Genomic DNA, 17421 nt, shown 5'->3' on the forward strand with positions numbered 1-17421 from the left:
CCGTCTGAAGCTGTAAAGAGCAGCTCGGAGGGCACAGGGTCCGTGCCTGGACCCCGGGGCCCTCCTGCGGCCCAGCCTCAGGGCCTTGCTCCAGCCACCAACGGGAAAGGAAATCAAGAAACGCAGGCTCTGAGCTGCGCTGAGGTCACAGGCACAGGAGCCCTGACCTGGAGTGTTTGTGTCTGATGCGCACACTCCCCCTCTCCGCAGACACCAGGCTCTTTGCTCCCAGCATCAAGGCCCGGTTCCCAGCAGAGACCTACGCGCTGGTGGGACAGCAGGTCACCCTGGAGTGCTTCGCCTTTGGGAAGTGAGTGGTGGGAAGGGAGGGCCAGCCCCTCCGAGCCCCCAGGGAGAGGGCAGGGCCAGCTCTCAGTCATCTTGGTGTCCCTGCGCAGGGTCTAGCAGAATGCTGGGCCCTCAGTGGACACTGAGTCTGTAGGTGAGGCATCGCACACTCCAGGGCCCCGACACATGTCGGCTCACTTGGTCTTCCCAGCCCATGACCGGTTCAGGCAGCTTATGTAGCACCACAGGCTGGAGGCAGGTAACGTGGTGCGTGGACCCAAGCTGGCCTGCCTTATTCAAACCCCAGCTCTGTCACTTGCTGACATGGATTCCTTGGGTAAACCACTTAACCTCTCTAAGCCTCAGTTTCCCTATTTGCTCAGTTCAGTTCCTCAGTCGTGTCCGACTCTTTGCGTCCCCGTGAACCGCAGCACACCAGGCCTCCTGTCCATCATCAACTCCCGGAGTCTACCCACACCCATGTCCATTGAGTCAGTGATGCCATCCAGCCATCTCAACCTCTGTCGTCCCCTTCTCCTCCTGCCCTCAATCTTTCCCAGCATCAGAGTCATCTCTTCACATCAGGTGGCCAAAGTATTGGAATTTCAGCTTTACCATCAGTCCTTCCAATGAACACCCAGGACTGATCTGCTTTAGGATGGACTGGTTGGATCTCCTTGCAGTCCAAGGGACTCTCAAGAGTCTTCTCCAGCATCACAGTTCAAAAGCATCAATTCTTCAGCACTCCGCTTTCTTTATAGTCCAGCTCTCACATTCCCTACTTGAACCTAGCGTTAATAATAGTACCTACCTCCTGGGGTTGTTATGAGGTTTGCATGAACGAATATACATACAGTGCTTAGAACAGTATCTGGCATTGAGTAAGTGTTCTATGGATGCTAACAGTTACCTTTTAAGATAGAAAGTTTGTAACAGAAATCTTCCCCGCTTGGGAGAAGAACTCACTGGACCAGTGCTAAGCTGCTAGCAGGTGCTGGATAAATGTCCCTAGAATGAATGAAAGAATGTAACTTGACCATTGGTCCTCTCCTCCCTCCTATATCTCCTGGGTTACCCAGGATGCCCCCTGCTTTGTAGAGACTGATTGGGCTTCCAGAAAACCCATCTTTAAAGCACATAAGAGTCATTGAGTCCTCAGTCAATTTAGTACACAGATTACTAACAGCTAAATCCCCTTTGAAAAGTAGAGGCCAGACCCCGCCGAGGAGAAAGGAGAGGGACCCGTAGAGACCTCGGTCTCAGGCCGCTCCTGGGAAGGCAGGGCCCAGGAGAGGCCACTGCGGGGTGGGGGGAGGGCAAGCCAGCTTCAGGGTGCAGGCCCCCGGCGCGCTGAGCCCCCGGGAGCAGCTTCTCCCTGCCCCCCTCCCCGTCTCTCCTGGACCCCTCTCCCTTCCCCACCTGCCCAGCGTCCCAGGAGGGCCTGGTGGGGGTGAGGGGCGGGAGGCACGGGGCGTCTGCCCAGCCCCGCCCAGCCCCCTGGCTCTGTCTCCCCGCAGCCCGGTGCCCAGGATCAAATGGCGCAAAGTGGACGGCTCCCTGTCCCCGCAGTGGGCCACGGCCGAGCCCACCCTGCAGATCCCCAGCGTGGGCTTCGAGGACGAGGGCACCTACGAGTGTGAGGCGGAGAACGCCAAGGGCCGCGACACCGTCCAGGGCCGCATCATCGTGCAGGGTAGGCCGGCCGGCGCCCGCGGCCCCGCCGTCCCGGTCCCGAGAGGCGGCCCCTGAGCTGCAGAGCGCGCGGGACGCGCTACAGAGATTTAAGTCGCTCAAAGTTACTGGCAGAGGCGCCAAATGCCGGTTTTCGTGAACCTGCTTCTCCCCACCGCCCACCACCCCCGCCCCCGTCCCGGAACCCTCCGCCCTCGGCTGTCCGACTGTCCCGGAGACTTAGCCCCGAGGCCCTGCCCGGCTCCGCGGCAGACGCTCCCTTTGGTCTCCACAGCTCAGCCCGAGTGGCTCCGGGTCATCTCAGATAGGGAGGCTGACATCGGTTCCGATCTCCACTGGGCCTGCGCCGCCGCCGGCAAGCCCCGGCCGGCAGTGCGCTGGCTGCGGAACGGGGAGCCTCTGACCTCCCAGGTAGGAGACCTGGGGCGTCCGCCCCCCCACCCAGCTCAGTGCGCTCTGCTCCCTGGTCCCCTCCCCCCCACACCCCCGGGGGCCCTCTGGGCCAGTAAGGGTGCCGGAGGGTAGTTCTAGGTGCTTCTGTACATCCGAGTCACGTTCTCCCAGTCAGCTGGAGAGAATCCTGCCTGGAGGGTCCTGGGACTTGAGTCCAGGCACACCTCAGCCACAAACGCACCGGTGGTCCTGAGTGGGTCCCTCAGCCCCCTGGCTTCCACGTGCCGACATGGAAGGGCTGGGGAACCTCTGCAGCCTGGGATCCAGGCGGCCCTGGAGAGGACCGCACAGGGGGGCTTTCTCCAGGCAGCCCCGTCTCCACTGCGCGCCTCTGTGAGTGCCCACGCGGGCGCTCCAGGGGTCCTGATGCCCCTGCCCTGCCCGGGGCGGGCGTTTCTGCACAGGCCCGGGTAGAAGTGCTGGCCGGGGACTTGCGGTTCTCCAAGCTGAGCCTGGAGGACTCGGGCATGTACCAGTGCGTGGCGGAGAACAAGCACGGTACCATCTACGCCAGCGCGGAGCTGGCGGTGCAAGGTAAAGGGCCCAGGGAGAGAGGATGTCCCCAGGGACACGCTGGGGGCGGGGGAGGGGGGGGCGGGGGGGGGCGGGGGTCAGGAATTCTGAGCAGCGGCATGTCTACATTCACACACTCACCTGGCAGTTTTCCAACAGCTTCTAAGTAGCACTCAGGGATTGAAGATAGGAGCTGAGGCACTAGACAGAGAGCTCCCAGAGGACAGGGTCTCCAGCTTGACCCACATCTGAAAGTAACTGTCTACTGCTGTTAAAAAAAAAAAAAAAAAAAAAGTGGCAAAAGTCACTTGAAACCAAATCAACTAGATTTGGGTTTAATGCAGCCCCTTTGCTTATGTGGCCTTTGGCAAGTTATTAACCTCTTTGTGGCTCAGTTTCTTGATTAATAAAATCAAGAAATCATCGTCCAGCCCTCACACAGGCTGTGGGGTTACAGGAGATGATAGAGCTAAAGCATAGAGAACCTGCCCATCACGTAACAGGTGCCTACAAGTGTCAGCTGGCCCAGAAGCCTTAGCTGTGTGACTTGAGCTTGCAGCCTGTGTCCTGATCTGTAAAATGGACAGAATGGTGCCTATCTCATCAAGTTGTAGTGAGGCTTACCTAAGACTCACTCATGCATTCAACTAGCATTTCTTCAGCACCTCCTAAGAAGTCAGAATGAAAGATAAGGTCTCTGCCTTCAAGTATCTTACAATTCAGTGGAGAGGGGCAAACAAACAGAAAATCAAATAATTTAAAAGGATGATTTCAGATAGTCATAAAAAATACAGGATAAAGAAAATCCCTCAGAGTGGTGGGGGTAAGGTGGGTCAGTTAGAGGGAAGGGTCAAGGAAGACCTCTCCTGGGAAAGTCACATTTGGGACGTGAATCAATCATGTGAGATCTGGGCATTCGGAAGCAAAATCGATGGTAAGCGCAAAGGTCCTGAGGCAGGAAAACCCATGGCATCTTCACGGGACAGAAAAGAAAAAGGAAAAATGGCCCAGGTGATTGGAGCACAGTGGGTGCGGGGAGCAGCGAACTGCAGTCAGAGTGGAGACGGCTGTGTGAGCCCTTGGGAGGTGTTGGCTTCCTAAGTGTCTGACTTGCGTGACTTTAAAAAGACGTTCCTGGCGGCTGTGTGGAGAAGACTGTAGAAAGAAAATGCAAAACCAGGAAGACCAAATGAGGGGCTCTCAGTAGTCCAGCGGAGATGTGGTGGTAGTCGAGGTTGCGGGGGGTGAGGAGAAGGGGCTGCATCCTGGCTGTTTTACGAGCGGTGCTGCTGGGAGTCACTCATGGATTGGCCATAGCGGGCCCATCAGATGTTTAGCGTGTAGCCAGGTGGCGTCTTAATCAAGCACAAAGGGGCACGCTTTGGATTCCCCGGGTGACTGCGGGGCTCTCCCCTTCTTCCAGCGCTTGCCCCCGACTTCAGGCTGAACCCCGTAAGGCGTCTCATCCCTGCAGCCCGAGGAGGAGAGGTTGTGATCCCCTGTCAGCCCCGGGCCGCTCCCAAGGCCGTGGTGCTCTGGAGCAAAGGCACTGAGATTTTGGTCAACAGCAGCAGGTACGAGCCCAGCCCCCTCTGCCCCCAGCGATCCCAGCTCCACTCCCTCTCCTTGGCTTCCCACCCCCGTCGCAGGACCACAGGCTGTTCCTGGGTCAGCCAGGTGCACTCCGTCCTTGCTGCAGAGTGACCGTGACTCCGGATGGCACCTTGATCATCAGAAACATCAGTCGGTCCGATGAAGGCAAATACACCTGCTTTGCTGAGAACTTCATGGGGAAAGCCAACAGCACAGGCACCCTGTCTGTGCGAGGTGAGGGCTGCGGTTCGGCTGTGGTCAGCAGCTCGGGCTCTGCAGGGCGCCCTCCCTCCCCACCACCCGGCTCTTGTGTTCCTCTGTTCCTCTCAGTTCCGTGGTTTTTTTAAATTAACTTATTTTAATTGGAGGCTAATTACTTTACAATATTGTAGTAGCTTTCAAATCAGCCTCAGGTGATGGAATGGGGAGGGATGTGGGAGGGGGTTCAGGATGGGGGACACGTGTTCACCAGTTCCATTTCGAGGCTACCCCGGGGTTTGGTCTCAATGGGGACCACCATCCAGGATATGCGCCTCCATCCCTCCCACACATTCAGGGGGCTGCTGGCAGGTCAGGGTACTGTTGCCACACGGCCTGTTCTCTTCTTCCTGGGGTTCAAGGCAAACCCACTCACCCTGGCCTGCTGCCCCGCCGCGGCCTGCCTCCTCCTGCTCCACTCAGGGGCCCGTTGTCTTGGCAGATGCAACCAAAATCACACTAGCCCCCTCGAGCGCTGACATCAACTTAGGTGACAACCTGACCCTGCAATGCCACGCCTCCCACGACCCCACCATGGACCTCACCTTCGTCTGGACCCTGGACGACTTCCCCATTGACTCTGACAAGCCTGGGGGTCATTACCAAAGGGCCAGCATGGTAAGGCCTGAGGCCAGAGAGCTCAGGACTCCTCCTTCCTTGGTGACAGGGGACCCAAGATGTCCTTAATCATCACCACCCCAAAGCCTTTCCCCTTCCCCCAGGAATGCTGGCAAGCCCATCCCTGGGTCCATAAACACCCTCCCTTAGACAGGCAGCTCCCTGGTTCCACTCAAAGTTTGTGCACGCAGGAGAAGGTTAGGGGCAAGCCTGGATTCCCAGCATCCAGCAGGATTAATTCCCCACTATCCTGCTGCCCCTCCCCACAAGGCAGATGGTATTATTAACCTGAACCAACATTGACTGTCCTCTTTAAAAACAACAACAAAACTGCTGTTTAACCCCAGTGGTTCCAAGTAGAAAGTAGCTGATTCCTCCCACGAAGCGAGGTGAAGAGGTCTGTGGGCATATCGGAGCAGGGGACAGTGAGCCGCACCTCCTGTCCCCTGACTCATTGCAGGGGAGGGTCCTCTGACCTACCCCGCGCCCTGTCCCTCGTGTGCAGAAGGAGACGGTCGGGGATCTGACCATCCTGAATGCCCAGCTGCGCCACGGTGGGAAGTACACATGCACAGCCCAGACAGTGGTGGACAGTGCGTCTAAGGAGGCCACGGTCCTGGTCCGAGGTAAGGCCAGGCGGTGGTGGACGGTGCGTCTAGGGAGGCCACGGTCCTGGTCCGAGGTAAGGCCAGGCGGTGGTGGACGGTGCGTCTAGGGAGGCCACGGTCCTGGTCCGAGGTACGGGGTTCCCACCCCACCCCCACTGTGATGGACGTCTTAACAAGTCTGTTGAGCTGAACTCATCCCGAGGGCCTTTGCAGGTACTGAATGAATAGAATACCCTTTCTCCAAAGCCAAAATTATAAAAATCTACTTCTAAACACATTCCAAGCCTGGAGAAATTTCTTGAGGCTGGAGAAGGGGATGGCAATCCATTCCAGTATCCTTACCTGGGAAATTCCCTGGACAGAGGAGCCTGGCGGGCGCATAAAGAGGCCATAAGTTCGCAGAGTCGGACACGACTGAGTGACTAACACTTTCACTGGAGTATCAGAGGCTCATGCTGCGAAGTCCGTTCACGCCTCTGTGACTCCTCCAGCCCGGGACACGTCCTTCCTCCGGGCAAGCAGCTCACTCCGCCCGATCCTTGCCCTCCCACCGAGCGTGTGTTTGCTGCGCCCTCTGCTGCTCCCCCTTGGTACTGCAGCGGCCCACGCAGGCCTGGAGATTGGCTCCCATTGGAAGCTTTGCAATTCTGACCCACTTTCCTCTGACGTCTTGGCGTAGGTCCGCCAGGTGCCCCAGGAGGCGTGGTGGTGAGAGACATCAGCGACACCTCTGTCCAGCTCAGCTGGAGCCGTGGCTTTGACAACCACAGCCCCATTGCCAAGTACACCCTGCAAGCTCGCACTCTGCCTTCAGGGAAGTGGAAGCAGGTTCGGACTAGTAAGTGTGAGGTCCTACCTAGGTCAGTACTGGTTAGCCTGGTGGTTCAGATGGTAAAGAATCCACCTGCAATGCGGGACACCTGGGTTCGATCCTGGGTTGGGAAGATCCCCTGGAGGAAGACATGACAACCCACCCACTCCAGTACTCTTGCCTAGAGAATCCCATGGACAGAGTAGCCTGCTGGGCTGTGGTCCACGGGGTCGCAAAGAGTTGAACATGACTGAGCAACCAGCACGTATGCAGGAGTGCTGGAGGGGGTGGGGTTTGGGGGCCAAGGCTGAGCCTGGAGCTTCCAAGGGGGACAGGTGTAGGCCCCTCTGCCTGGAGGAGCTCCCAGGCCATTAGGGAAAAGGGCCACACAGGGAGCAGGAGAACGGGGCAAGAGTTGGAGGAGGAGGCTCAGTCTGCACCCTTGAAGCCCTGGCAGGACCGTTGCTGGTGCGATGAAAGCATTCCTGGGTACAGAGTGCTCACAACATCTTACAGGGTGCTCACAACATCTTACAAAGGTTCCAAGGTGGGGAGGTCTGCCTCCTAGTTCCCCGTCACTGATAGAAGAGGCACTGGCTTTTAGTAAACAGCAGGCACCAGTGTGAGAGCTGGGTATAAGCACGTGATGCGCACCCAGTCCCTGCCCTTTGCATCCAGACCGGTGAGACACTGACTCCCTGTGCCTTGCAGATCCCGCCAACATCGAGGGAAACGCTGAAACTGCCCAAGTGCTGGGCCTTACGCCCTGGATGGACTACGAGTTCCGGGTCTTAGCCAGCAACATCCTGGGCACTGGGGAGCCCAGTGGACCCTCCAGCAAAATCCAGACCAAGGAAGCAGGTCAGAGCCCTGGGTGAGAAGTAGTGTCAGGGCACAGACACCAGCTCTCCTTAAAGGATGCTCCAGGCCAACAGCAGTTACACGGAGCTGCAACCCTGCCCACCAGACTTCGGACTCTAACAGAACAAATGTGGAAGGGACCGATGTCAGGGCAAGGCGGCGACACTGCGCGACGCACTGTGCCTTGGTCCCCAGACGGCCAGGGCTGGGAGCCCTCCAGTCCAAACTGTTCACCCAAAGAAACAGGCCTGCCCCACCATTGCATGCGAATCTACAGTTATCTAAAAGTTTAAATTTTATTTTTTTAAAAATATTTATTTGGCTGCACAGGGTCTTGGTTGTGGGATGTGGGATCTACTTTCCCAACCAGGGATCAAACCCAGGACCCCAGCATTGAGAGATCAAGAGTCACGGCCACTGGACCACCAGGGGAGCCCCTAAAAGTTTAATTTTTTTTTAAAAAAATGGAAAAACCAAAGCTTGAAGGAAGGAGGGGTCACACTGTCAGAGCAGGGACTCGACCCGAGGAGCATGGGGTAAGGGGCAGCTCTCTTCCTTGGACAGACACGAGCTGCAGGAATCAGGTAGTGATGTGTGTTGTGCAGGGCACTAAGTGAGCAGCCAGCTTCTCTAAGTCCTTCTTTAGATGGTTTCTTTGGCAGCAGAAGGGATGGACAACCTGCCCACACCCCTCCCTTAAAGGCAGGTGGGGAAGGAAGAGGTGAAGGTGAAGCCCAGGACCATAGTCCTGGGCTCCCAAGGCCAGCAGCGCGGAGTCAGGACCTGCCTCCCCTTCCCCATCCACCCAGGCCCGCCCCACTGGCTGTGGGACAAGGGTCTGCCTTTTTGTGTCCCTGAAACAGCTTCCTATGTGCCCCAGGCTGACTCTCCAGGCTCCCTATGGAATCAGTCAACATTTTTAACTGGTACCTCTCCTGAGTAAGAATTCCAGAAGGAGCATTTTCTTTGACTGAACTTGGAGAGTCAAAGGTTGAGAAGTGGTCTCCTCCACCGTAGTATTCAGGAGTTGAGTACAAAGCCATGATGCAGAAGAAAGATGGTGAGCTTTTCAATCAGAAGACCTGAGTTCAAATTCAAACTGTGACATTTATTAGCTGTGTGACTTTAAGCAAGTCACTTAACTGCTCTGGGCCTCAACCTTTCCACTCTGAAAAGGGTAATAGGTGTTTAAGTACCCTTTGCAAATGAGAAGGCCCTCAACTCTCGTCAGAACCAAGTGATAAGTCTCCATTCGCTGTGTCAGCTGCAGAAATATTTTGACCTTCAGCCAAGTTACTCCCTGCCAAGCTTCACAGTCTAATTCAATACATTGTTTTAATAGCAGCCTTTTTGACTACTAGAGACAATTAGGAAATTAAATCTGCCACACACACCAAAAAACACCCTGTAACCCAAAAGAAATGTTTTTTGGATTAACTGCACTTCTGGATTATTTATTCCCCTTAAAGAAAAGTGGAGTTGGTCTGTTGTTATTGAGTTTACACCAACTAGAGGAATGAGGCTAACGCTCATTTATAGAGTGTGTGCTCTATGTATATGCCAGCCACTGTCTTGTTTAATTCTGTTTGTCTTACAGCCTTTGAGAGAAACATTATTATCCTTATCTTATGGAGAAGGGAATCAGAGGCTCGGAGAGGTTAAATAACTTGTCCAGAGAAACACAGCTAGTAAGTGGCAGGGGTGTAATTTGATCTCAGATCCACCTGACTCTTGAGCCCACATCCAAAGGGACCCAGCGGACAAAAGCAGGGCTCATTGGAATAGTTTCAGAAGAACAGATGCAAACTCTAATTGTTTGGTAGAATTTACCTGGGAAGCCATCTGATCCTGGACATCTGTTTCTTGGGAGTTTGAAATTACTGATTCCATGTCAGTACTGGTAATTGGTCTGTTCCTATTTCCCATTTCTTCCTGGTTCTGGTTTGGTCTCGGGAGACTGCACATTTCTAAGAGTTTGTCCATCCCTTCCAGGTGGTCCATTCGTGTAGCCAGGGCCCACTGGAAGGGAGTCCTGACCCTGCGATGCTTCTCAGCGCAGCCGCAGGCCCGTCTCCACTAACTGTCTGTCCCTTGGCCCCGACAGCCCCCTCGGTAGCCCCGTCGGGTCTCAGCGGAGGCGGTGGAGCGCCGGGAGAGCTCACTGTGACCTGGACGGTAAGCAGCGAGGACAGAGGCAGGAACAGGCCTGCGGTGCTCTGGGAGGGCGGTTCTCCCCACCTGCGGCCCACCCCGCCCCTGGGACTCATCTCCGGAGGGGCGCAGCGTGCAGAGAGGGCCCTGACTCCGGGGCGAACCTGGGCCCCGTGCCCCCGCTGCAGGCGGAAGCCGCAGTCCCGGGGACGCCGGGGGCGGGGGCCGGGCGGGGCAGGCGGCCGCCGCCCCTCGCCCACGCGCTCTCTCGCCCCCAGCCCATGTCCCGGGAGTACCAGCACGGAGGCGGCTTCGGCTACCTGGTGTCCTTCCGCAGGCAGGGCAGCACCAGCTGGCAGACCGCGAGGGTGCCCGGCGCCGACGCCCAGTACTTCGTCTACAGCAACGACAGCGTCCGGCCCTACACGCCCTTTGAGGTCAAGATCCGCAGCTACAACCGCCGCGGGGAGGGGCCCGAGAGCCTCGTGGCCGTCGTGTACTCGGCCGAGGAAGGTGGGCCACCGGGGCCACCAGGCGCCGCCACCCCTGCGGCTTGTCTGCCGGGTGTAGGGTGGGGGAAGGACCCCTCACCCCGACTGGGCTCCACAGGCGGGGCAGGGGAGACCCCTGGCTGCCTTCCCAGCCCTGGCAGCCTCCGCCCGGCTCCGGCCTGAAGGGGGAAGGCCGTCTGCGAGAGAAGTGGGCCCCCGGGGGTGGGGGGTGCTCTGGGAACCCCTACCAGGCCCCTACCCTGCGCATCGGGCATTTTAAAGTCCTGCGCAAGAGCAGTTCCAGTTGGCGGCCGCTCTGTGGGACGCAGGGAGGCCCCGGGAATCCACACCCATTCCGTGTTGGTCTCTAGAGCCCAGGGTGGCCCCTCCCAAGGTCTGGGCCAAAGGGGTCTCGTCCTCGGAGATGAACGTGAGCTGGGAGCCCGTGCAGCAGGACATGAACGGTATCCTCCTGGGGTACGAGGTGAGCGCTGGCAGGGACTGGAGGGGAAGAGGGCTTGGGGTCGGGTGCAGGGCCGCCTCGCAGCTCCGCAGCCTTCCTCCCAGAAGCTCCGCTGCACTCAACGGGCACGCCGCATGCAGCCTCTGCAGCACCGCGTTCGCAGCCTCAGCTCAGCTCTCTGGCTGGTGCCTGTGGACAGCCTTGAGGCTACTGCCTGGTGGGAGCCTGGAGCAGGAGATCCAGGAGGGGCATGGCCTGCCCCTTTCGTGCCTGAGCCCAGCTCTCCTTGCATGCTCAGGGCAGCAGAGAACAGCAGAGCCCCCTCATCATCCTGTCCCCGAGGAACTCTGGCCTAGCGGTTTCTGACCCAAGCCTTGAGCCCACTAGGGTGCACGTGGGGGTGCATGGAGAGTGAGACGGAGCAAGAGGAAGGGAAAGAAAGACCAGCAGAAAATGTCGTTGTCTGAGGGGGAGCCCTAGTGATGCTGTACATCCTAGCCCCGTAGTCAGCTCTGGGCTTCAGCAAATACGCTCGGTGAGCCCGCTGGAGAGAGAACGTCAAACCCTGCCCTGATTCAGAAGAATATCTAGGTCTTGGTGTCACGAGGACTGTGCCAGTAGGTTTGCATTTACTGGGCAGCCATCATAAGCTTGCTGGCGTGGGGGCTGGGGCACTGCTTTCAAATATGCATTCCGTGGCCTTGAAGAGTCCCCACAGGACTCCTGAGTTCATTGAGTGGGGCTGGGTTTCGGCAGGCCACCTCTCGGTGGAGTCTGTACCCAGCCACCTGCTCCTGCATCCAGCACAGGTACTAAGCTCTCTCCTTGGACTGGGCCCTCCACTGGGCATCAAGAAGGGAGCAGCAAATCACACTGGCTTGTCTCTTTCGTGGGCCTCATGGTCGAGTGTCTAGGCTCCAAGCCCGAGACAGAGGGGCCAGGCAGGGCCGGGGCGGCGCAGCGCTGAGACCCTGGGCATGCCCGCTGACCCCCGGCGACGCCTGCTTCCTTCAGATCCGCTACTGGAAGGCTGGCGCCAAAGCGGCAGCCGCTGAGCGAGTGAGGACTGCAGGGCTGGACACCAGCGCCCTGGTCACGGGCCTGCACGCCAGCACCAAGTACCACGTGACCGTGCGGGCCTACAACCGGGCCGGCACCGGGCCCGCCAGCCCCTCTGCCAACGCCACAACCATGAAGCCGCGTGAGTCTGGCAGCTTGGGTGCAGGAGGGGCGGGGGGCTCTCGGATCACTCTCCAAGGCCACTCAGCTAACGGTGAGAAGGGAGTGGGGCTCACGGCCTCTGCGGCACCTCTCTTCTGCAGTTTCTGTTGGAGTCTGTTTCTCAGGCAGTGGTAACAACGTTCCGGGCACAGCTGTGATGGGCAGATTGTCTAGAAAGTGGCCAGCTGAAAACAGGGGGGCGCGTGGTGGGGAAACACCAGGAAGACTCCTCCTGACTTTCTCCCCGCTCTGGCAGCTCCACGGCGACCCCCTGGCAACATCTCCTGGACTTTCTCGAGCTCCAGCCTGAGTATCAAGTGGGACCCTGTAGTACCACTGGGTAATGAGTCTGCAGTCACCGGCTACAAGGTAAGGGGCGAGCAGGCACTGAACACTGAGGGACAGCACGTTTGTGTGCCCTGTAAACAAAAGGAGCTTCAGCTCCTAGCAGCTTGTGTCTGAGACAGATGTAAGCAGAGCGTCTGGGACCGTGAGAGGCGACTGTGTGAGTGAGTCTCCGGGGAGCATGCAGTGGAGACTGCACGGAGGAAAGAGGTGTGACTGCGGAAAAGCAGGGTTCACGAGGGCGGTGACAGACTGGGTGACGTTTGGGGCCCTTCTGGTCTGAGGAGCCTACAAAATCAGTTCAGCTGCTGGGAACAGGAAACTGGCTCCAGGGAAGAGCATATTCAAGAGCCTGGTCCTGGTCAATGGGCAACAAGGAGGGGGCAGGACCTCAAGGTCAGAGAGCCACGTGGGCTCCTCCTGTTCTGGGGCCAGGGAAGGATCAGCCCCGCTGTCAGGAAACCTGGCTGGCTAACCCCTTCCCACAGATGCTGTACCAGAACGACCTACACCCGACTCCCACGCTGCACCTCACCAGCAAGAACTGGATAGAAATCACAGTTCCCGAGGACATCGGCCACGCCCTGGTGCAGATTCGGACCACAGGGCCAGGGGGCGACGGGGTCCCGGCAGAGGTTCACATCGTGCGCAACGGAGGTGCTGTATCCCCCGTCTCCCCCAGAAAGATCAGGGTCCATCCAGATGCAGGGATCATCCCAGCCCAAGCCAGTCCCCAGGGAGACAAAAGGCGGTGTCAGGGACCTCCTGCAGAGTAGCCCTGCACCTGCCCTTGCTGCCTCCCTCCTCCCCAAACATCCCTGAGGGCTGGGTGCACTCCTTGTGAAAGTCCTACAAAGCCCTGCCCGAGAAGGGCTGAGAGCACCTCCCAGTCCTGAAAGCAGCGCTCTGTGAGTCTCCCTAGGGAAGGTCTGGACTGTCCTGGGGGCGGGGCAGGGATGAGCCCCTTCAGCCCATCCCGCCTGTTGGTTTCAGGCACCAGCATGATGGTGGAGAACTCCGCGGTCTGTCCAGCCCCACATCCAGACACCGCCCTCACCCACTCCGTGGCAGCGCTGGTCCTCTTGTGCTACCTGCAGCTCTGATCTCGGCACCCTGCCTCCCCGCCACAGCTGGGCACCCACCTCGATGGACAGCCAGCTGGCCCCAGCCCCTTCCCGATGCCAAGGTGGCCCAGCGCTGTGCCTGAGAACTGCTGGTTTCAAACACTGACTGTATTTACAGAGCCCTTTTTGTAGGAGGTAGGATATGTCATATTCTGCCACAGGATAGAACCCATGCAAGGATTTTTTTGTTTTAATCGAGAGGCACCAGGCAGAAACTTCCATGATGATACTGAACCCTAGGCCTGGGCCCTCTAGGGTGCCTGCATGGAAGGCAGGAAGAAGGGAGTTAGACGTGTATCTGTGTATCAGCGGAGATGGCACTCTGGGACCGCATGTGGACTCTGGCCCAGACGGCAGAGTCCCAAGCCCGGGAACACTGGACAGGAACGGGCTGAAGTGGGACAGAGCAGCAGCAGCAGCGTCGCTCGTCTAAGGAGCGGGCCCGACCCGAAGACCGGGACTCTTCTTTCCCCTCTGACAGGGCAGCACGGCTGGACCCTGACACTGTCCCCGAGGACTCCCTGGAGGCCCCCCCACCCGCCCAGACGGCTGAGAACCAGTGTCCTGGGGTTAGGCCGGCAGCCCAAGCCCCGCAGCTCTGGGTGGCCGTGCTCCCACTGCTGAGTGGGAGCTCCGAAGGGCTGAGAGGCTGGGCCTCCTGCTGGAAAGCTGCACCAGACCTGGCCGGAGGCGCAGTCACCCTCTTAGCCAACACTGCCAACCCGACCCTGTCACTCCGAGTGACGGAAGCCACGACAGGGGGCTGGTGACTAAAGGGCTTGTCTTGGGGAGGCCCCCTACCACACCAAGGCCCATCTGCACGGTCCCTCCAGGGTCTGGGCAGGAGGTGGGACAGCTGTCGTGACCCACTGGCTTCGTCCCAGAGAACGTGAGCAGTTGTTCTGTCTGCAGTCAGGCACCTTCCGAGAAGCCCAGAGGATAAACACGGCCCTGCCCGCTCCCAGGAACGCCCCGGGCTGTTGGGCGAGCCGACCCCCATGCGGCCTCAGGTGCTGTTCTGCATTTCCCCTGAAGACGAGGGGGCGAGTAAATGGGGCCCCCTGGCCTGCTCTTGGGGTGTGATGCCAGTCCCGGCACATCAGAGCTGGAAGAGGCTTAGACCTCAGCGTGCCCAGGCCCCTCAGCGTGCCCAGACCCCTGCTCTGCCGGGAGGAAGCGGAGGTTGGGAGGAGCGGGGCCTGCCTTGGGTCACACAGCCCACCAGGGATGGGGCGGAAATGGCCCTCTTCTCCCACCAGTCCCAGGCCCATTGTCTGCTGAGGAAGGGGGCCATGCTGAATGGCCATGACCTGGTTAAGAAGGTGGTCAAGGGCAGAGGGGGCTGTGAAGACCCTGCCCAGGAGGCTCCGGTGGGTGACGGTGGGGTATTCGGCAGGGCTGGCTTCAGCCCACGCGTGTGCAGAATGCCGGAGGTCCCCTCTTCCTTTGCCTCCTGAGCTGGCTTCTGCTGGGCCCTCAGCATGCAGTGCTGGCTTGGAACCCGCTGCGCCTCTTACCCTTGCTTCAAGAGAGGCCGAGGCAAGGACAGGGATTCCCCAAATCCAGGCAGCAGTGGAGGCATAACCAGGAGGTTCCAAAGTCTACGTTGTGACAGGTGACCCTTCGCGCACGGGAGCAGGAGGACAGGCATCTTGCAGGGGACAGGCCCCCTGAGCCTGGCTTCTGTAGTTTACAGTCAGAGCTCTATTTTGTTATGGTTTTTAAACTTTTTAAGTCCTGCTCTATTTTACTGGGCAGGTTTATGTTGATGTTTACCCACTACAGTTTTTTAACAACGTAAGCTCACATGCCTTCTCTGTGCCACCACAGTACTCACCGCCCTGCCCCTGGCCCACGGGATTGCCCCCCCTGGGCCATCCGATCAAACCCTCCTCACCTGCCCCCGTCCTTCACCCCCATGCGGTGCTGGGGGCTCAGCTCCGTGACTGCTCTGCCACTGCAGAGACCCAAACCCGCCCAGCGCCCAGCCTGGTCCTGCAAGGCTGTGAGGTGGCCTGTACCCCGCTCTTGGAAAGGGGAATCTGAAAGGAGGAAGCCTCCTTCCAAGGTCGCGTTGATTCTTTCTTCGTTGCCTTAGCTGCGGCAGAAGCAGGACAGGTGTCCAGATGCCGGCCAAGAGGGCTGAGCCGCTTTGGCGCAGAACCTGTGTGGCTGCAGCTGCGGCCCTAGGCGTGCTTGAAGCCAGAGATGCAACCAAGAGTCTTAGTTCTGGGGGGGGGGGGGGGGGGCAGACCGACCCTCTTGGAAACCCAGGAAGGATTTTTTATTAGTAACTAGGAAGACTCACCCTCAGCAACACCTGAGGCCTGTGTAGGGAGGACTTGTTTGGGGGGGGAGGACTCAGAACTAGACAAAAACAGATGCTCCTGCAGGCCGAGACTTCAGGCTGCGAGCTGATTCAGACCGAATGAGACAGGGGACCTGAGGGCACGCCTCTTGGGGTGGTGGCTGCACAGGAGCTCGCGTGGAGGCGGAAGGTGAGATGAGGCAACTTCTGAGTCCCTCCCTGCCCGAGAGGCCGGCCTGCCACCACCTCTGCTTGGATGGGCTGAGGCTCCCTCCTGCCGTGGTCATGCCGAGCCCCGGGCCGGCAGCCAAGGGGAACAGCCACAAGCGAGTGCTTCCCTCTGCAGCTCAGTGGCCAGTGAGTGCCTGAGGACTGGGGGCAGAGCGTGCCTCAGGGCCTGGGAGAAGCTCCGCGCCGCACACGCCGGGCTCGGCCTGCCCTGGTCCGGGCTCCACCATACTGTTTGCCCCACAGCCCCGATGTGTGCCTCAGCCCGGAGCTCTCTCCAGACACAGCCTCAGGGCCCAGCGGCGTCAGTGCCCCCACTGGGCCTCAGATGGCACAGGCGGTGCCAGAGAACAGGAGGGCTGTGGACCAGGGGATAAAGCGACAGCAGAGACGCCAGAGAGATGTCTGTGAGGAGACCTGGCTAGGGGGCTCTGAGGAATTCTGACGGCTGTGTCTTGGGGTCTAGGTTAGGTGATGACGGGAGAGAATGCTCTAAGTGTCCCTCAGGACTGACATTCTTGGAATCAAAAAGTGCTCAGCACGGGAAGTCTTGGCGCTCCTCCCTGCGGGCCCCCCCCCCCCCCCCCGCACTGCGAGGGAGTGACTGCAGTCACCGTCATTTGCAGGGGGTGGGGGGGTGGGGGTGGTTGCAGGTGCAGCGCACCCCAGGCATTCTCTGCCCAGCACACGCTACTGCCCCTTGGCAGTCCCGGGAGTGGTCTGGTCTCCTCTGGGCAAGAGCCTGCGCTGACTCCAGAGTGCCTCACCCCCTGGTGTCTTCCCCGCTGGAGGACTCTGCTAGTCCTGGTCTCAGAGTGTGACCGCCTGCTGGCTCCTCTCTATGGAGAGGCAGCAGGGTGCTCACGCCTGGGTCTGCAGCACAGGGGCGGCACCCTCTTTCCCTGGCTCAGGTCAAACCAGGCTTCATCCTGGAGATGAGCGAGGCGGCCGGAGAGGCCCCTGGAGCAGCACAGGGGGTCAGGTGGGCACTTAAGGAGCTTCATGGAGAGCTCCACGGAAAGAGGTTCCTGGGAGCCAGCTGTATGTATAGGCTTTGGGAAGGCAGGACAATAAAAGGAAAATGAAGAGGGAAAAAGATGGGTCAGATAGCTTCCCCCAGTCCTAGGAAGCCTCATGCCCTCAGATGGGGTCCACCCTGCTCTGACTCCCCAGACTCCAACCGACACACCCCCTCCAGGGTCTGCATAGCTTAGAAAAGCTTGCAAGGGCAAGGGTTGGGGCTTCATCGGACCACTGTCAACTCGGCTTTTGTTAAAATGGACCCGCTCCCACTGATCTGTTATTACCTGCCTCTCTCACACTTCTTGTAAGGGTAGTTATTTATTGACTCTGGTAGCGGGCAGTTCTTAAATAAAGATGATTTCTCAACCTGGT

At 58.8% G+C, this 17421-nt stretch overlaps 1 protein-coding gene across 3 annotated transcripts in view; it reads left to right on the forward strand.

Annotated features, from left to right (window-relative positions):
• CNTN2 (contactin 2) overlaps positions 1-17421 on the forward strand; it is a 32969-nt gene extending 15548 nt beyond the window's left edge. For all 3 annotated transcript variants that reach the window (XM_018060040.1, XM_018060038.1, XM_018060039.1), the window contains 17 exons: positions 211-310; positions 1806-1981; positions 2255-2391; positions 2838-2967; positions 4370-4520; positions 4646-4773; positions 5240-5415; positions 5921-6041; positions 6703-6861; positions 7546-7695; positions 9800-9870; positions 10125-10359; positions 10709-10821; positions 11815-12001; positions 12278-12390; positions 12855-13023; positions 13360-17421. In XM_018060040.1, the coding sequence (XP_017915529.1) occupies positions 211-310; positions 1806-1981; positions 2255-2391; positions 2838-2967; positions 4370-4520; positions 4646-4773; positions 5240-5415; positions 5921-6041; positions 6703-6861; positions 7546-7695; positions 9800-9870; positions 10125-10359; positions 10709-10821; positions 11815-12001; positions 12278-12390; positions 12855-13023; positions 13360-13469 (2426 nt within the window). In that variant the 3' untranslated portion in view covers positions 13470-17421. The remainder of the gene's footprint in view (positions 1-210; positions 311-1805; positions 1982-2254; positions 2392-2837; positions 2968-4369; positions 4521-4645; positions 4774-5239; positions 5416-5920; positions 6042-6702; positions 6862-7545; positions 7696-9799; positions 9871-10124; positions 10360-10708; positions 10822-11814; positions 12002-12277; positions 12391-12854; positions 13024-13359) is intronic.

This window comes from Capra hircus, chromosome 16, assembly GCF_001704415.2.
Source record: "Capra hircus breed San Clemente chromosome 16, ASM170441v1, whole genome shotgun sequence".
Classification (NCBI taxonomy): Eukaryota; Metazoa; Chordata; class Mammalia; order Artiodactyla; family Bovidae; genus Capra; species Capra hircus.